The sequence below is a fragment of the Dryas octopetala genome, chromosome 2, assembly GCF_963921425.1.
Source record: "Dryas octopetala chromosome 2, drDryOcto1.1, whole genome shotgun sequence".
In the NCBI taxonomy this organism is placed as follows: Eukaryota; Viridiplantae; Streptophyta; class Magnoliopsida; order Rosales; family Rosaceae; genus Dryas; species Dryas octopetala.
This window is the reverse complement of record NC_141367.1, coordinates 17,446,528-17,465,779: the sequence shown is the minus strand read 5'-3', so window position 1 is coordinate 17,465,779 and position 19,252 is coordinate 17,446,528. Positions and strand designations below refer to the sequence as shown.

Below are 19,252 nucleotides of genomic sequence, written 5' to 3'. Positions count from 1 at the left end.
TACAAATGGTGAATATATTTGTAGCATAAACAAAATAATAAAAAACAAATAAACTTTAAAAAATGAAATAAAATATAAAAAAGAAACAATTGAAAATAAAAAAATGAAAGCCCAGCCCCGCAGCCCTCCTCCCTCCCCACAGTCACCGTCAACCCCTCACCCTCACCGGCAGGTATGGTTCCGGCGATGTCTCCTCGCCGGTCCGACAAGATTGCTGTCTTCTCCTTCCGCCAAACCCGCATCGCTGTATGTGTATATATCCATATAATTTTTCCCCAAAAAGGAAGAGCAAGATAAACAGTCACGTTTTAGATCTCATAGAACTCTAGACTCAGATCTCATGAGTCAGAGTTTTGATATCCTTGCAGAATGAGAATTTCCCATTTCAGGAAGATGACCTCTTCATGGTATGAGATCCATATTGCAGAGATCTCCCTTTTGAAGAATTATCTCTGTGTCTTGTCAGTGTGGCGGTGGAGGGGTATTCCATGATTGTGAGCTCATTGAGAAGGAATGTTGGTTTAGATCGGTTTAAACCGATCAAACTGAACAAAACTTTCTGCTGTGAACTCACACAATGAAGAGAAATAATCTGGAGAAGTTTTCTGTTCTCTTATTTCTTCTTAATTCAAAAAAACAACATACAAGCTGTCTCATATATAGAGGTTAATTAGCAACACACAAAGACAAACCAGCCTACATGCTGGTGGTTAGACTCCAGCTTATAACATGATGGAGCTAACTGACATAAAACTAAGTAAAGTGATGGGCTGATTAACAGGAGCCCATGCCTACTGTCTTAACTAATTAATGCGGACACCCCTACTTGATTTGCTTATTCTAAAGTATGGGCAAGAGATTTGAATGAACAAGAAGGAAAACAACGATGGTGGTCAGCAAAGTTTGGTGTTTTGCTTTGGTTGAATTTGTAAACTTTTTATATGAATTATCAATTTGTTCTTTCAAATTGTTTTACGATAGATGAAACAATTCATTCATTCTTTAATTATTTTTTCTCTTCCATATATTTGATATTAAATTCTTTTGTTTACCATCTTATTCATTCTTTGTCATGCACTTCCTTTTTTTCATATGTAAAAGACGAATGGATTAGTGAGAAGGGAACACAAGGCCAGCGGTAGGAGTTTAGCTCTTTTGTAATATGGATTAGCTCTTTTGTAATATGTAAAGTGGAGTTTAGCTGTAGGAGGAGATGTCGCTGGAACTAGACCCGTTGGTGAGGGTGGGGTGTTGACGGTGACTGTGGTGAGGGAGGAGGGAGGAGGGCTGTGGGGCTGGGCTTTTATTTTTTAATTTTTTAATTATTTCATTTTTATATTTTATTCATTTTCAAAAATTTATTGATTTATTATTATTTTTTGTCTATGTGGCTATTTTTACAAGCCAGTTTAATGCTGAATGATGGGGTCCATGTGTGCCAAGTCATTGCCACATCGACAAATAACAGAAATTTTAACAAAAAATGTAATGAAGGTATGAAATTGACATAGAATGAAAGTTGAAGTATCATAATGCAATTTTTTATAGTTGAGATATTAAGTTGAAAAATGAGATATAACCGTATAGTTAAGGTACTAAAACGTAATTTGCTCATAAATTTCTATTCTAAATTCATACAACGGTAGATTGTGTATGTCACTCTTCTTTGTTGGGAACATGTTTCTATATAATTTGAGCTTGCTTTTCAATGATTTCTTTCATCCCTGTTTATGAAAATACCAAATATTTGCTGTTTATACTTTATACCAATAGAAAATAGACTTTAAATCTCTGATTTTTGTGTAGATGATCATTTTGATGTTTAAGCTATTTCATTTGCAGACATGATCATAAATTTCAAATTTCTTTTTTGCAGTGTCTGAGGGCCTCCCATAGACATGTTTTTCTTGATTTGCCACTCAGGGACGGATCTAGGAATTAAAATTTGGGGGGGCTAAAAACAACCTCGAAGATACGAGGAAATTTCATTATAAAACATAAAAGATACGCCTAGTTAGAAGGGACATAATGAGTCTTACCCATTAAAATGCATATTTATACAAAAACATAGACGAGAAAAAAAAAATGCGACAAAAAAAAACCAATGAAACATGCAATGCAAATACAAGATAAGTCTATAAAAATTGAACCATGTGCTTCTTCACAATATATAAATTCTTAATTACTGAATCTGTATCTATACTATGTTGAGAGTAATGTGGAGCAATGTTTCACATCGGAAAACTAAAGCTTAGCATATGTGCTTATAAGTCTTTGGCCTCTCCACCTATAGTCAATTGGTTTTGGGTTGGATGCTCTAATTCTACCATGGTATCAAAGCTTGGTTATCCGCGTGTAAGGCCCAACAGCCACACGTGCTCCCACGTCACCCAATACAATTTGTTCACGTGTAAGGCTCAAAAATCTCGCCATACGTGCGGGGGTGTGTTGAGAGTAATGTGGAGCAATGTCCCACATCAGAAAACTAGAGCTTAGCATATGTGCTTATAAGTCTTGGGCCTCTCCACCCATAGCCAATTGATTTTGGGTTGGATACTCTAATTCTATCATACTATTGGTAATATATTATAAACATGACATGTAAGGATATTCTACAAAACAAAATCACACAATAGCTACCTATTTTTCTAGCATTAATATGCAACTACAATTTAATATTGAAATTTAGAGATTACTTGGTTTCCAAACTTGCACTTTCAATAATTGAGATTGAGCTTAAAAGCGATCATATGCACATTAACAAATTACACGAGTTTTCCTTAGAGTTTCTAAACAATTTGGATAATTAAATATTAATTCTCATTTAATTTTACAAACATTTAAGAGTAAATTAGAAATACCACAATTATTGCATAAAAATTAAATCCCTAAATCTTTAAATCCCTAATTAAATAGCTAAATCCCTAAATGGCTAAAAAAATAAAATATAAGAGCTTAAATAGATATATTAGTAATTAGATAATAGTATTACTGTTGGACTTAATTTATAACATATTTTCTAACCCTAAATTATACATTTTAGTCATTATTTTTAGTATTTTAATTGTTGGTTTGATTATTTAGTTAATTATTGATTTTTACTAGTTTTCGTTTTATTTCATAGATTTTATTAGATTTTATTTCATTTTAAGTTTTAACTAAATTAGGGTGTGCTTTACTTTATTTGTTGTTGAGATTTTATTTTAGAGAAAATTACAAATTTGGTCCACTTATTTTATACCTAGTTCAATTTTGGTTCACTTATTTTATATTTAGTTCAATTTTGGTCCATGATATTTTTTAAATTATAATTTTAAATCATTTTAGTTGTGTTTTCTTCAATTATAATTGAAATATAAGTTATATTTTATCATTTCTTAGTCATAAGAACCAATTTGGAGTATTAGAATCAAAGAAAATTGAAGTTTGGTAAAGTTTGAAAAATCTGAAAATTTTTTAAGAAAAATTAGTAGTTTCGGGTACCCTACTTTGGGGCCAATTATCTTGAGTTTTAGAACTCCAATTTGAATGATCTTTATATGGTTATAAAGAAGAAATGCATAGCTGTAAAACAAGTATATGTTTGGTGAATTTGACTGAAATTTGATAGGGTAAAAGGCGAGACAAATTTTAAAAAACAAATCTGGACTTTTATTGAGCAAATGAAACAATTAATGGACCAAAACAGAACTTAAAAAAAATCGTAAACTGAAATTAAACTAAATATAAAATAAGTGAACTAAATTTATAATTATCTCTTTATTTTATTTTGATGTGTGTTCTTTTATTTTGTAGAATTAATTGTGGCCCAAAAAGAAACAAAGAATAAAGAAGGCCAAGAAAGGAAGCCTAAGCTGCATGCATGCCTCTCCAAGACTCTCTCCAGTTCACTAGCCCACGTGAAGAACAAAGCCAACAACAAATTTGATTAATCATAGCAAATAGAGAGGATTAGAGGAAGAGTAAGGTTATGCATACCATCTTAGTTGTTGAGTTGACCATCTTAATATATTTTGTCTAATTTTTATTTCATTTTACCTTTTATTACAAAATTATGAAGAAATTATACAAATCCATTCGGTAGTTATCTACCGAAATATCTATCAATGTTCAGCAAATAAGTATCGAATAAATATAAATATTTATGCAGAGAACTATCGAATGCCTTTTTCATTTTTATTTAGTAGTTATCCACTAAAAAATCTACCAATGTTTAGCAAATAATTATCGAATAATTATAAATATTTTTATAAATAATTGTTGAATGACCTAAAGAATAAAATTGAAATTTTTATTTTAAAAATAAAAATAAAATTTTAAAATAAAATAATTAACTCTACAGTTTAAAGTAGTCCAAATAGCATCACTTTTAAAGCAAACGAAAAGAAAGTGGGGTGGGGACAAACTATTTTTTTTGGTCGAATAAAAAGCTGGTGCCGCATCGAATCGAAGAGTGGGGACAAAGACAAACTGACAAAGATACTTTTTTTTTGTTTTTTTCATTAGTGGGCTAGCTGGGCTATTAGCAGGTGTATATATATATTTTTTAAAAAGATAGGAGGTGCTTTACCCACAACGTGGGGCTGCCACTGTAGCTAGCCAAGAAAATCCATTAGAATAGTGTCTATACTCAGAGTCTTCAAAGTAGGTTCATGCGCGCATGTATCCATCGATATTTGTCCCCAAAATACATTGCCCTGTCGGATGAAAACTTCCAGTGCACATTATGTCAGTCAATAGTCGCACTTTAAATCATCTTAGACTTTAGTAGAAAATTTAATTTTAGATTATTTTAACTACTGCGCCCGAAAATAAAATAACAGAAATAACATAGTTATAATAATCCCAAGAAAATCCAACATAGACAACCAAAACCCAACTTCAAATTCATTCAAATTAAGAACCTTAATAGAAAAATTCACACAGAGATATATAATAAAAGGAAGAAAGACCTAAAACCAGAAGAAAATGATGGAGAGGGGCCATAGATATAGAATCAATTACTAAGCGGTCCATAATTAACCTCAGCAACAAGGATGAAGTTTTAAAGTTTTGGAATTGCAAATAGTTGGCAGATTTATTTGGTACTTGGACGGAGTCAAATTTTAAATTTTTATTTTTAATATGAGAGCGACTCCGGATCACTACAACATTATCTAGCAAAGCTCACCAATTTTTTTTGTAGGAATAAATGCAACTGCCACTATTGTTAGTTTGTATTACCCATTGCCATCCTGCAGTCATCATAGAGCATGTTGGAGGTTTGTGTTGGGGTGGCAAGGGAGCTAAAGTCACCCAAATGTAGGAATGGTGGAAGCTAGCTTCTGCCAAAACCTGCCATGACAGTCTGCAAGAATGCTCCTCACCATGCTATAGTTAGTTGGTTTCAATTTTTCACCATATCTAATGAGGTTGCTATATTGGTGGATGATTGATATTATTAAATAATGATATGCCATGGATTCTTCCGCTATTTTGTTAAAAATGGGTTAGGTAGCTCACTAATTCCAACAGTAGCTTGATGCATTCCCACTTTCTTGGTATTAGTTTTTGATTTGGTTTCAGTAATTAAATGTCCTCCACCATGCAAAAAAAAAAAAAAAAAGCTTACTAATTAATAGTAATGAATTTTCATATAATCTCAAAGGAACGCTACTAATTAATAAACTGTTCATAAAATCTGAAAACGCATACTTGAATCGAAAGTAATTGCATTACATATATATATATATATCAGTTGAAGCCTAAATTACAAATCATTCTATCAGTTTCCTTCAACATTCTTACTAAAAACATCTAAAACAATTAAACTTGGTCAAGCAACTGCTCCAAACTCACTACAAAATACGTAGATACCCTGCCAGTTTTCACAAAAATATGACCAAGCTTTCACCATCAATATCATCCCCTTCAAGATCCCTCTTCACGAACTCAAGATCCTTCAATACCATCAATCTCACAGAACGACAAAATGAAATTTTATTAATTGTACCACCAAAATAAATATATAAATGCCTCGATAATTATCAAGAGTGTACCTTGAACATGCAACTTTATCCTCTTGATTTGTTGCTGCTTCAGTAGTAACTCCCTCTGCTTCAAGAACACCATTTACAAGTCATATAGTGTATATTTGTTAAATTTACTGATAAACAAACTTTTTTGTTGTACTTATATAGAATTAACCAAAAACAATACTTAGTCATTGTGCATCATCTAAAATCTACACAAATATATACACCAATATATAAACCATGCAATGTTGAATGTTCCATATTGATGTAGGACAAGAAGTGGATTCGAAGCCTGAGGACCGGACCTCCAGAAACTCACCATTGAAGCCATGAAGCTGAGGACCGGACCTCCAGGAAGCCTCCATGAAGCTGAGGACCGAACCTCCTCCTTGAGGTCCGGACCTCCAGAACCTCCAGCAGCTCCCAACTTCACCATGAAGACCGGACCTCTCCCAGCAAAATCTAATACTTCATATTCCTTTTATTTTTAAGTCTCAGAATTTACTATGAAATTAAGTGTTTGTTTATAGCCACAAAATCATAAGGAAATTTATAAAACATAAATAAATATAAACATATCTAAAAAATGAAAAAAAAAAAAAAAGATTCACAACAAATATAAACGGATCAACTCTCAAACTCTTGTTCATAAGAAAGAAGCTCGCTTTTTATTGTCCACAACATAACTCAAACTAAGTTCAACTAGGATGGAGGTCTCTTAGAAATTAGGGATCTTGGACATGGCAGATATTAGGGTTCATGGTGGGTCTCACCAGAAATTCTTCATATCCTCATTCGGGTGGTCCAGAGGATGTTCTTAAGATGATGATGATGGTGACAGTATAAACAACATTGAAGATAGAAATTCTTCAAAGCTCCAAATCTGAAAGGAAATAATGAAACATAATAGTTACAACTCAAATCTTCCTCTAAACACTAAATCTACAAATTGTAATAATTTTCAAAATCCCGAAACCCTAGAAGAAAATTTCATGATTTGAGAGAGGAAGAGAGAAAATATTTGTTTACCCGTGCGTGCCTCTAAGTTGTATCCATGGAGAATGCAAGAGAAAAGATCTTAATTAGGACATAGCAGTGAGAAGGTGTGAATCCATGTTTCCATTGGGTTGTTGAGCAATCGAAAGGCAAGGATAGAGAGAGGAGGAAGAGACTAGTTGATTGAGGTCCATGTCGCTGGTGTTGGCAGCTAGACGACGAAGAGATGGCCAGAGAGAGTTCACGGCAGAGGAGAGAAAAGAGAGAGAAAGAGAAGAGGGTGTGCGGCTGCTTCAGGACTAAAATGAGAAGAAAAATGTTGAAGTTAGGTCTTTATAAACAAACCATATCTAACAAATTTACTAAATTGCCCTTTAAAAGCCACATGGCACACACCTATAGGCTATAGACTAACTAGAATAACGAATAACTAATAACTAATAACCACAATCATTGAAAATACAGACATATGTACAATTCAGCACAATCATGAAGTAGAGGACCGGACCTCCACATTGAGGACCTGACCTCCAGGAAGCCAACATGAAGTTGAGGACCGGACCTCCAGAACCTCCAGCAGTCAGCACATTTTACAGCAGCATCCTCAACACAATTAAGACATTCAAATCATGTATAATCTACTGCAATCTTAACACAAAAGACAATTGTTGGAAATTGATTAAAAAATAAAAAAGAGGTTTGCTGCTACAGTTTTTGTTTGAAAGGAGAAGAACCATGTGTTTATGACACATGATGAAAAAGGGTGCTGCAGCATGGTGTGATAGAGACAAGCCTCCTTGAAACAAGGAGGGCTATGACAATTGATAGGTAGGGGGCTGAGGAGCTGTGGGCTAGTTGGATCAAGTTGAAAACCAACTCTTGGTCTTTATTAGTTGGCACATTGATGGCTGCCTTTTGTTTGTTGACTTCGGTGGATGAAAGAGTTCACACACTGCAATTGTTTATAAAAGGCAGCAACCCTTTCATTCAAGTAGCAAGGCATTAGAGAAGCAAGCCTTGTGAGCTTCTGAGTGCAGAGAGGAAACAAGAGTGCAATACTCTTGGGTGAGATAGAGAGTTCTTGGGAAATTCTATGAGTGTGGGTGTACAAGGGTTCATGGGATTGGGTTATGTGATGTAACTCAAGTGTGTCTTGTACTATTTGTATTCTTATAGTGAAGAACAAATATCTCTGGTGGATGTAGGCGGAAATTTGCCGAACCACGTTAATCTTGTGTGCATTATTTTCATTTCTCTGTTGTTTTTTATATTTCTCTAAAGGAGAATCCTGGAGGGGATTTGGAAATACTCTCAAGTTAATATTGAGAGGTCCAATTTTCCCAACAACAGGTATCAGAGCTTCGGTTGCTTGGTGTAGTGCTGCTTTAGTGTGGTAGTGTGGATACGTACAAATTACTATTCATTTGTATGGTTACTATTCACGTATACAGAGGTACTATTCACAGAGCACTAGTACGAAGCAGAAATGTCTGTTAAACTTGATATAGAGAAATTTGATGGCAGAATCAATTTTGGCTTGTGGCAAGTACAAGTCAAGGATGTGATGATCCAATCTGGGCTATACAAGGTTTTGAAGGGGAGACCAACCCCTGATTCCAGCAAAGATGCTACAAAATCCGGTATGAGCGATGAGGACTGGGAAGATCTAGATTTGAGAGCAGCAAGTGCGATTCGTTTGTGTTTGGCCAAAAATGTTCTTGCAAATGTGCATGGAATATCTACGGCCAAGGAACTCTGGGAAAAGCTTGAAGAATTATATCAAGCAAAAGGCGTCTCAAATCGTGTGTGCCTGAAAGAGCAGTTTCACACACTGCGTATGAGTGAAGGTACAACAATTTCTGATCATCTGAGTGTTCTCAACGGAATCGTTTCTGAACTGGAGGCCATTGGAGTTAAAATTGATGATGAAGATATGGCTTTAAGACTCATATGGTCTCTTCCATCTTCTTATGAGCACATGAAGCCTATTTTGATGTATGGAAATGAGACTGTGATCTTTTCAGAGGTTACAAGCAAACTCTTTTCTGAAGAAAAAAGGCTGAGAGATGGAGGTAAAATTTCATCTGAGAACTCAGCATTGGTAGCTGCAAATTGGAAGAAGAAGAAGAACTCCATGAAAAAGAATGTAGTCTGCTGGGGGTGTGGACAATCTGGGCACCTCAAAAGAAATTGTCCAAAAGGTGGAGCTGGTTCGGCGAGTGGCTCCAAGTCAGATACTGACGGTGATGCTAACATCGTGTCTCTCTTGGGAGACTATAGTGATGTCTTGTGAGAAGGGCACGTACATCCTCATGGCATGTCGCTAGTCTCCAAAAGTTGCCATGAAAAGAGGATGTGTACTGCTAGCGGATCCACAAGTTTGCACACAAGCATTGGTTAGGCATTGATGCAAGGTGTGTGGTGGAATTTATGTCGATGGCTGATGAACTCTCGGAGAAAGCCTAACATGAGAGTTGCACCATATTTTTCAGCAAGTTTGTTCGACATGTGCTGAAGTGAAATTCTTAGAATTTGTTAAGTCTAAGTGTGTGTACTCTTTATGGTGGAGTATGATAATTCTCTGTGTTGAGAATTATGACTGTTGATGAAGACAGTGTTGATATCAGAAGCTATATTTATTTTTAAATCAAGGTGGAGATTGTTGGAAATTGATTAAAAAATAAAAAAGAGGTTTGCTGCTACAGTTTTTGTTTGAAAGGAGAAGAACCATGTGTTTATGACACATGATGAAAAAGGGTGCTGCAGCATGGTGTGATAGAGACAAGCCTCCTTGAAACAAGGAGGGCTATGACAATTGATAGGTAGGGGGCTGAGGAGCTGTGGGCTAGTTGGATCAAGTTGAAAACCAACTCTTGGTCTTTATTAGTTGGCACATTGATGGCTGCCTTTTGTTTGTTGACTTCGGTGGATGAAAGAGTTCACACACTGCAATTGTTTATAAAAGGCAGCAACCCTTTCATTTAAGTAGCAAGGCATTAGAGAAGCAAGCCTTGTGAGCTTCTGAGTGCAGAGAGGAAACAAGAGTGCAATACTCTTGGGTGAGATAGAGAGTTCTTGGGAAATTCTATGAGTGTGGGTGTACAAGGGTTCATGGGATTGGGTTATGTGATGTAACTCAAGTGTGTCTTGTACTATTTGTATTCTCATAGTGAAGAACAAATATCTCTGGTGGATGTAGGCGGAAATTTGCCGAACCACGTTAATCTTGTGTGCATTATTTTCATTTCTCTGTTGTTTTTGATATTTCTCTAAAGGAGAATCCTGGAGGGGATTTGGAAATATTCTCAAGTTAATATTGAGAGGTCCAATTTTCCCAACAACAATTATGTCAACAAAAGTTTAAATATAACCACAAAGCATTCCATGTTGGTAGGAGAGCAACAAGTGAAATTGTACAATTACTGATTATCATTGATTGTTTATCGCTTACCTGATTGTTGGTCCTTTCAAAACTTCGATAGTTGGACCAACTAAGAACTATCTTCTACGGAACACAATCGACCCTTCTAGTTTGTGTAGCAGGTGCTTCCTCATTCACGCACAGCCCAAACACAAAGAGGAACCACAATTTCTGAAAAAACCCAGGTCCAGGTGCCACAAACATGAATAACGGTAACCATAGAAGCAAAAAAACCCATGAATTTCCCCCACCTATGCACAACAACAGTGGAAGGATTGAACCTCAGTTATTTGGCAATAAACAGTCCAAAGGGAACGCACTTTCCGATGGTGACTGGAGGAGGAGCAACCCCTTAATTTGGGGATTTGAACCGATCGGCACTTTCTAACGTGAGTGTTGACATCCACCGATGCTGGATCCTGTTTGGTTTGGGGAAAAGAAGAAAGAGATGCTGCCACTAGGGAACCACTGATTTAATTAAACCCATTTTTTTAGTTTAAATTACTAACTAGCCACAATTTAATCAACACTTCAGACAAATTAGTTGAATATGTAATTACTATTCATGTCTGACTTAGTGATGTAATCACCAATAATAAACATTAGTGAACAACCACATTATCAATTGGCACCCTCCCAACTTTAGTTGAAATTATTGGAGGCCTTTGGCCAAAATTGTTTTATCGGATATATAATAGAATAAGATTGAATAATTGAACAAAATAATAAACATAAAAACTTATAATATTGATTCATATATAGTATTTTCAATGCAATACACAATACAATTACTATTTTCCATGACTTGTTTCAATGTAATGGTGTAATGAGACAATATATAAATAAATTATGAGAGTAAATGAACCAATTTTAATCACAATTTCGAAAAGTCAATTATATTTGGGATCACATGATTCACATGAAGTGGGGTAATAAGGACAAGAGTTGGTGGTACGGGAAAGGTCGCGTAAGCAAGCAATAAGGACCGGCCACCTAACTTGACAAAAAGGAGGCCGGGCATCTTATCATCCATGGTTGTTTCTAGCTAGCGAGAAAGGTCATGAATGAATTTGAGCAATATTGCAAAGCCAAAAATGAATCTGCCTCAGCCAGAAGCAAGAAAATATTGGTTTGCTAGAGCAGATGATCGATCACTGGGTTTTGTATTGAGGCTGCAAGAAAAAGTCGCTAGCTGCATCCAAGATTTGTTGGCAAAATGGAAAGCAGGACGTATGCGAATGTATATCTCAACTTCAACCTCAAGGCAAGCGATGAGCTACGATTGCGGTTTTCAGGGACAGATGAAAGTGAAGATCAACTAATACTCCCTGCAGACTCCAATATATGAAGAAGAATATGGATCAAAGGGTTGCACTGATGCTCAGGATTCTAACAACGAAACTCCCCCCCCCCCCTCCCGCCCCCCTACAGAGTAAGTCATCGATCCTCTTCTTTAAACTAATCTTGTACTTGAAATGTTAAAGGAAGTATTAGTATGATTTTTGAATTCTCATCATGCAGCTAGCCAAATACTGATAAAAAACTTAATTATTTTCGGCTCTAATAGAAAACTTAATTATTTTAGGCTTATTCATGTTAATGCCCCTTGAAAGTAACTTTGGTTTTCAATTTGTCCCTTGAAACTTCATTCCTCCGACTTTACTCCCGAACTTTACAAAATATCATATTCCATCAAATCCGTTACAAGCTCCGTCAAATAAGTTGACGTGGCAGTTTATTCCCCCTTCCACATAAGCGCCACGTAGGCTTTTTTGACGGACTCATAAACAGACTTAACGAAATATGGTAGTTTGTAAAGTTTGGGGGGCAAAATGGGATGAATGAAGTTTCAGGGGCAAATTGAAAATCGAAGTTACTTTAAGGGGACATTGACGCGAATAAGCCATTATTTTATGCACATCACAACATTTATCTAGCAAAGCAAAAGACCATATATCTTACCCATTACATGCAACATATCTTCAAATCCAAAAGTTCCTTTTTTAGTCCCCAATTGATAAGTACACTGGCCCCCAACTAATTTAAAAATCGGCAATGCTAGAGTGCCTTAATATGGCACGTGCCCCGATGACATGTCAATTAAACTAATTAATGTTGTTTAATTAAATTCATTATTTCTTGCTAGTTTTTACAAATATTATTTTAATCTTCATTATAAATTTTACAAAATTTAAATTAAACAAAAAATATATATATATCCAAGCCATAAATCGTTTAACCCCTAAAAACTCATCACATCATAATCTCTTCCATGGTAGCAATTGCTAGCATTCTTTTTTTTGGCCAGGAATGCTTTATGTAATATAAGTTTACGATAGAACTAGACAAGAATGATGCCATTAATAATGGCAGTGGACTGCTAATTGATAATGTTTTTAGCTGTTGCCTTGTCCTTGACCCTGTTGCTTTATGACTTTTTTCTTGTTTGATGTTATTGTACTGCTTGTACACTTGTTCTTGTTCATAGTCTATTTATTGCATATATGAAATTTGGGTATAGGGATCGAAGAGGGCTCACTTTCTAAGAGTCCAACTTGCCTCCATGTTTATAAATCAAAAGGGGTTTTTATCACTGTCTCTTTCTCTGTATGAGAGAGAGAGAGAGAGAGAGAGAGAGAGAGAGAGAGAGAGAGAGAGAGAGTTTTGTTGTTGGGTTGGAGACTAGCTTGGAGTCAAAATGGCTTTTCAAGGCTAGTCAGGGATGAAGGGAAAGACTAAAGAGAGAGGGGGTGGGGGTCCTTCACTCTTTATTTTTTTCTGAAATTTAAGTGGGGATGTATGATAGATTGATAGTTGCAGGTGTGTCTAAAACCAAGGACCAAATCGTTACTGGGCTTTTACCTGGTAAGGTTATGAAGAGAAAGACTTCGGATGAAAAAAGAAGAGTGTGAAAGACATATGACTATTTAATTTTTTTTAAATATATATGATGTGGTTGTTGAAAAAGACCATTGGATTATAAATAGTAATTATAGCCATTAGATCTGAATTGGGTAAAATAGATTTTTAACAATAATAATATTAATTTAATGTGACAAATAAATAGTGATGTGTTAAAAATAATTTTTTTCATATTATATTAGGACACAAAATCTTTTCCCTTTAAAAATAGCAGTGTAGCTTCCATAGAAAAGTCAAATCCAATACAGATGCTATGAGTAAAGTTTTGTAAGCATTAAAGGAAACAGGGTGCTCAAAATCCCCTAAGATGCAATATTCACGGCTTTAATGGAATTCGTTGTCCGATCCCCTTCTTCATCAAGATATATCATGGTCACTTATACCTGTACCATATAGGGATTAATTCTTTCCCTAATGGGACTTACCTATATGAATTCTTTTACATCTCTCTCTGATAAAAATATCTTGTTATGGTGTCCATCTTGTGAAAGCAACAAAAGTTCAAAAATGTGCAGCCGAAGAGCCAAAATGTTGAAGACCCACATAGCAACAATAGCTCCACTCCACACCAATATTTCTAATAGTGTACTAAGCTCTTCTTGGTTATTTTAGAAAAGGGCACTAGTTTTTGAAAAAATACAAAAAGAAATAAAGTGCATGGGTGTAGTAAAATAAAGTGCATGGATGTGTATTGCAATGGCATATGCTGCAGAGACGAGAGCTGGTAGTAGCCCGAAGCTACCGGGAAATTTCTCTCAAAACCACTTTTAATCTCATAAAACCGCGTTTTGCACTTTTGTGGGTTCAGCTAGCTTTCTGGATATTCCTCACACACTACCCCCGCACGCGTGAGTCCTTTACTGAAAACTTGTGACTTAGAGAGACATAGGGTTGAGGTTGAGCTAATTCGGGCACCGTGGTGTGGATCTTGGAGTATATACTTTAGAGCACAGAGATTGCGAAAACTAACTGTATACCATCGATGAGTCTCTCAAACCACCGCTCCGGCGACTTCCACGACGAGTCCTTGTTCAGTCTTTTTGATATTCCCAGTACCAAGTACGCTTCTACGGCCCGCCTCAAGCGTTGGATGATGGGGGTATATATATGTTTACCGTACTATCATTTCATCTGATTAGGGTTTGTTTCCATGGCTATGGCTGTCGCTTCTCAGCCTCCATCTACTTAAAGATCAATTTTAGCTATATATTATGTTGAATTTTTAGAAATGATTAGTGCATATATAGAATTAATTTCTTTCAGAAATAATGTTAAAAGGGTTTGAAGATTAGTACTGCAAGTCAGTAAAGAAGAATATCATTGGACAAGTCATTCGAGCAATATATGTGTTTACTTAGAAACTAATTAATGTGTCTTACATTAATTGCTCGATATATCCTGCTCTTTGTCTTCTAATTAATGTTTGTTTTCGATGGATGTGTTATAGGCTACGCTTCTTTTTAAGCAGCTGGCTGAAGAACAAGTGATGACAGGTACCTGGGCCTTTTCCTGTATTTTTTAAGAAAAATGATTGATATATACATATTGAAATGTTTAGTTTTTCTTTCAATTCATGACCAATTGATCCTTAAAAGTCAACACTCCTTAAATATGCATGCATTGTCCATTTTTTAAAGTCTTCTATGTATGATTTTTAAATCTTATAGGATACAAATAATGCGAGATTGATACTTGTGAAGTAGAGGATCGAGATTAATACTTGTGAAATCAATCTTATTGATCCTCGACTTCTATATATTCTCTGGTATGCAGTAGTTTTACATGCAGGAAACTTCATTATTCAATTCTGAGGTTACATTCTTAATTGTGCTTCATTGTTTCACAATTGTGTTTAGAAACTTTTGCTTGTACGTGTTACTCGAGTTGTTTGTTTTAGTTTCTACACTATGTTTGGTTTCATGTATGAATTATTCCGGCCTTGTCTGGAAATACCGTGTTTGGTTTCATGTTTGGTTTTATAATTGATCACTTGGTGCTTCTGCTAATAACTTAGGAACTGCGTCATATCTCCTGCAATGGTTCGAGTCCAGCAGCAGCGCTACTGGCGGCTTTGATGAGTATATGTCTTTGTCCAGCCCTTTTGATATTGTCAGTACTAAGCATGCTTCTATTGACAGCCTCAAGCGTTGGAGGGTGCGTATGTTCATTACAATATTATCATTCAATCTAGCTAATAGTTAGACTTTAGGGCGGCCCTAGACTTTAGGGCAGCTAGGGCCGGATCTTACCCGGTGCAGGTGGTGCGACCGCACAGGGCCTACCATAGTAAAAGGCCTCATATTTTGGACGACCATTGTTATACAGGCTTTATTGTTTACTAAACTCTAAAATATGCAAATAACTTGTTGAGTATTTGTTTTATGGCTTGTGTCTCCAACTAGCGTTATAAAACAGCTACCAATGTCATACAAAAAGGAATAACGTGACACAAATTATCCTAAGAATCTGATGTTAAACTAATTAAAAAATAATAAAAGTAGCCATGGAAGATAAAGAAAAGAAACAAGAAAAACGTTGGACTTTAATGAATCTTTTTTTAAGTTTTATATTTGGTCCTGAGAAAGAAAATTTTATTCTTCATTTTGAATTAGGATTTTTCTTTTTTTTTTTATTTAGATGTATTGGTATGTTAATTCAATGTTTTTCATTGGACAAGTCATTCGAGTAATATGTGTTTACTTAGAAACTAATTAATGTGTCTTACATTAATTGCTCGATATATCCTCCTCTTTGTCTTCTAATTAATGTTTGTTTTTCGATGGTTGTGTTATAGGCTGCGCAGCTTTTCAAGCAGCTGGCTGAAGAACAAGTGATGACAGGTACTTGGGTCTTTTCCTGTATTTTTTAAGAAAAATGATTAGTATAAGTTGATATATACATATTGAATGTTTAGTTTTTCTTTCAATTCATGACCAATATATTGATCCTTAAAAGTCAACACTCCTTAACATGCATGCATTGTCCATTTTTTATAGTCTTCCATGTATGATTTTTAAATCTTATAGGATACAATTAATGCGAGCTTGATACTTGTGAAGTCGAGGATCGAGATTAATACTTATGAAATCAATCTTATTGATCCTCGACTTCTATATATTCTCTGGTATGCAGTAGTTTTATATGAAGGAAACTTCATTATTGTTATAGCTTGTTTCACAATTGTGTTTCGAAACTTTGTTGCTTGTACGTGTTACTCGAGTTGTTTGTTTTAATTAGTTTCTACACCATGTTTGGTTTCATGTATGAATTATTCCGGCCTCGTCTGGAAATACCGTAAGTGCTTGGTTTCATGTTTGGTTTTATAATTGATCACTTGGTGCTCCTGCTAATTACTAATTAGGAACTGCGTCATATGTCCTGAAACGGTTTTGGGAACCAAGGATAAGTCACTCAAATCGCGAGTTGGAGTCCAGCAGCAGGGCTACTGGCGGCTTTGGCGAGGATATGTCTTTGTCCGGCCCTTTTGCTATTGTCAGTACCAAGCATGCTTCTATTGACAGCCTCAAGCGTTGGAGGGTACGTATGTTCATTACAATATTATCATTCAATCTAGCTAATTAGACTTTAGGGCAGGCTGGATCTTGATAGAATTTGAGCTAACATTCAATCCAAAACTAATTGGCAATAGGTGAAGAGATTCAAGACCTTATAAGTACATATGCTAAGCTCTAGTTTTCCGATATAGAATATTGCTCCACATTACTCTCAACACGCCTCCGCACGTGTGACGAGATTTTAAGCCTAACACGTGGACAAATTATATTGGGTGACGTAAGAGCATGTATGACCATATATTAGGCCTTAAACGCAGACAACCAAGCTCTGATATCATAATAGAAGTTAAGCATCCAACCCAAAATTAATTGGTAATGGGTAGAGACACCCCAATTTCACCAAAGCTTGGGATTAACTAGCTTTTGCTTCCTTGTTTGTAGCAATCTACACTTGTGCTAAATCCTTCTCGTCGATTCCGATACACCTTAGACTTGAAGAAGCAAGAAAAAAAGGAGCAGACATTAAGGAAGATTAGATCAGCACGTGCACAAGGCATGCCACCAGAAATGTATTTGAAAAGGGAAGCAGAAAATGAGCGGGCAATAGGAAAGATTAGAGCATATGTGCACATGAACAAGTGAGTTGGTGATTCTTTTCTGTATTCTTTGTCACACAATTTCATATGATATATGTCACGCTTCTAAGCACATACAAGTGATAGGAGTTATTTCACTTAACATAACATAAACTTACGTTGTACTGAAATTGTTTTCTTAGATTTTATCAATTATAACACGCATAGCATCCTTTGAAACTGTAGCTCCAGAGAGCTGTAAGAGTGCGGGTGTGAATTAAAAACTATAGCATCGAATGACAACTTTTTAGATTTGAATTTAAAGCTGTACGTATGTGATCACATATGGTGGCCTAGCTGCAGATTTGGAATTAGCCTATACGATATACACCAAGGTGGTTTTAATCAAATAAGAATCTTAATGGAATACAAAGATAATTAACAGGGAAGGTTAATTTCCTTGAAGTATTTTTGATAGAACAAGAGGATTCACACAAACTGGTCTAGGTTTTTGTGGCATTAATTTGATGGTCTTATCATATATGGGAGGGGACAGTTCTAGAGCGAACCCATAGGCGATCAAGGCTTTTGTTTTCTTAACAAAATCTTAAGAAATGTTTTTTTATTTTTATTTTTTATTTACATTTAATATTTCTCTTAAACATACTAGTTCATATTGATTATCAATGTGTTTTGCATATTTTGTTGATTGCGTGTATATCTCACATTGATAATGTGAAGTATTGCCTTATAATATCATGTTCATGGCCTCTTCACCCATTAATTAGCAATTGGTTTTGGATTGGATATTCATAATTTTACATATTCATCTTCCTTTAGCATGAAAATAAACTGGAAATACATACATGCATGTCTAGCTTAAGCTATGTCATGCTTTCTAAGATTTTGGAATTGAGTTTGTAAGATATGATTTATGAATTGATGAGTTAAGCGTATACGTATATACATATATATATAGACTTATTTTATTATAAAAGAAGATTTCAATCCACTATACACATAGGTTTTGGACTGTCCGTCAGGATACTTAATTTTTTGTTTGCTCACTCAAGTTGATCAGCTCTCATTTAGCTTTTGTTTATATTTTTTCCCCACATGCAGGTAGAAGGTTGTAGAGGTTGGGCTAATTCCACATTGAGGCATCTTCTTGTCCACCTCCAGCTCGCGTCCTATGCACAGTGTCTTTCCTTTCGTCCTATATTGTTATGTTTATGACTTATAAACATTTTCCTTTTTAGTTATTGCTCTAATACACTATTTGCTGAAGGATGGTTTGGTTTTATTTTGATATTGTTTTGGGGGTGCATAAGACCCGTATGGATTATTGTATGACAAATTATGGGATATGGAGAGGACAAGAGGTGCTGTTATTGTTTGGTTTGGTTGTTATTAATATTAGAAGTATTTTCTTCTATGTATTACATGTGGGATAGTACTATTTACAAGGGAGACTCAGCAGGATTTTGGGTAGTACTACATGGCCTTGTTTGATGTATAGCATAAGATTGGATATGAAAAATGATTAAATTCATGTGTATTTAAGAAAGAATATGGAGGGTGTCTTCTAACTTGAAGGAAGAAGATGGGAAGAAGATGAATTATATATTTATAAGAGGAAACTTATCTCCACTAATCCCACCATTTTTGGGGGGATTGGAAGGGATAAGTTTCTCCTTATGATTAATTCATCTTATTCACATCTTGTTATTTAAGTTAGAAACTTCTTTCTTGAATATACATGAATTTAGCCATTTATCTTATCCAATCCTATCATATGCATCAAACGAG

General features: G+C 35.3%; 1 protein-coding gene across 2 annotated transcripts; it reads left to right on the top strand.

Moving 5' to 3' along the window:
* Positions 1 to 11,491: 11,491 nt before the first annotated feature.
* LOC147293590 (uncharacterized) lies at positions 11,492 to 18,876 on the top strand. 2 transcript variants are annotated; one of them, XM_086233584.1, is made up of 7 exons: positions 11,492 to 11,863; positions 14,801 to 14,846; positions 15,368 to 15,507; positions 16,148 to 16,193; positions 16,715 to 16,890; positions 17,310 to 17,506; positions 18,566 to 18,876. In XM_086233584.1, the coding sequence occupies exons 2-7, from the start codon at positions 14,840 to 14,842 to the stop codon at positions 18,567 to 18,569; spliced, it is 570 nt and encodes a 189-aa protein (XP_086089710.1). In that variant the 5' UTR covers positions 11,492 to 11,863; positions 14,801 to 14,839; the 3' UTR covers positions 18,570 to 18,876. The 2 variants fall into 2 exon arrangements, with proteins under 2 accessions (XP_086089710.1, XP_086089709.1); XM_086233583.1 differs by lacking the exon at positions 11,492 to 11,863 and adding an exon at positions 13,290 to 14,452.
* The last annotated feature ends 376 nt before the right edge of the window (positions 18,877 to 19,252 follow it).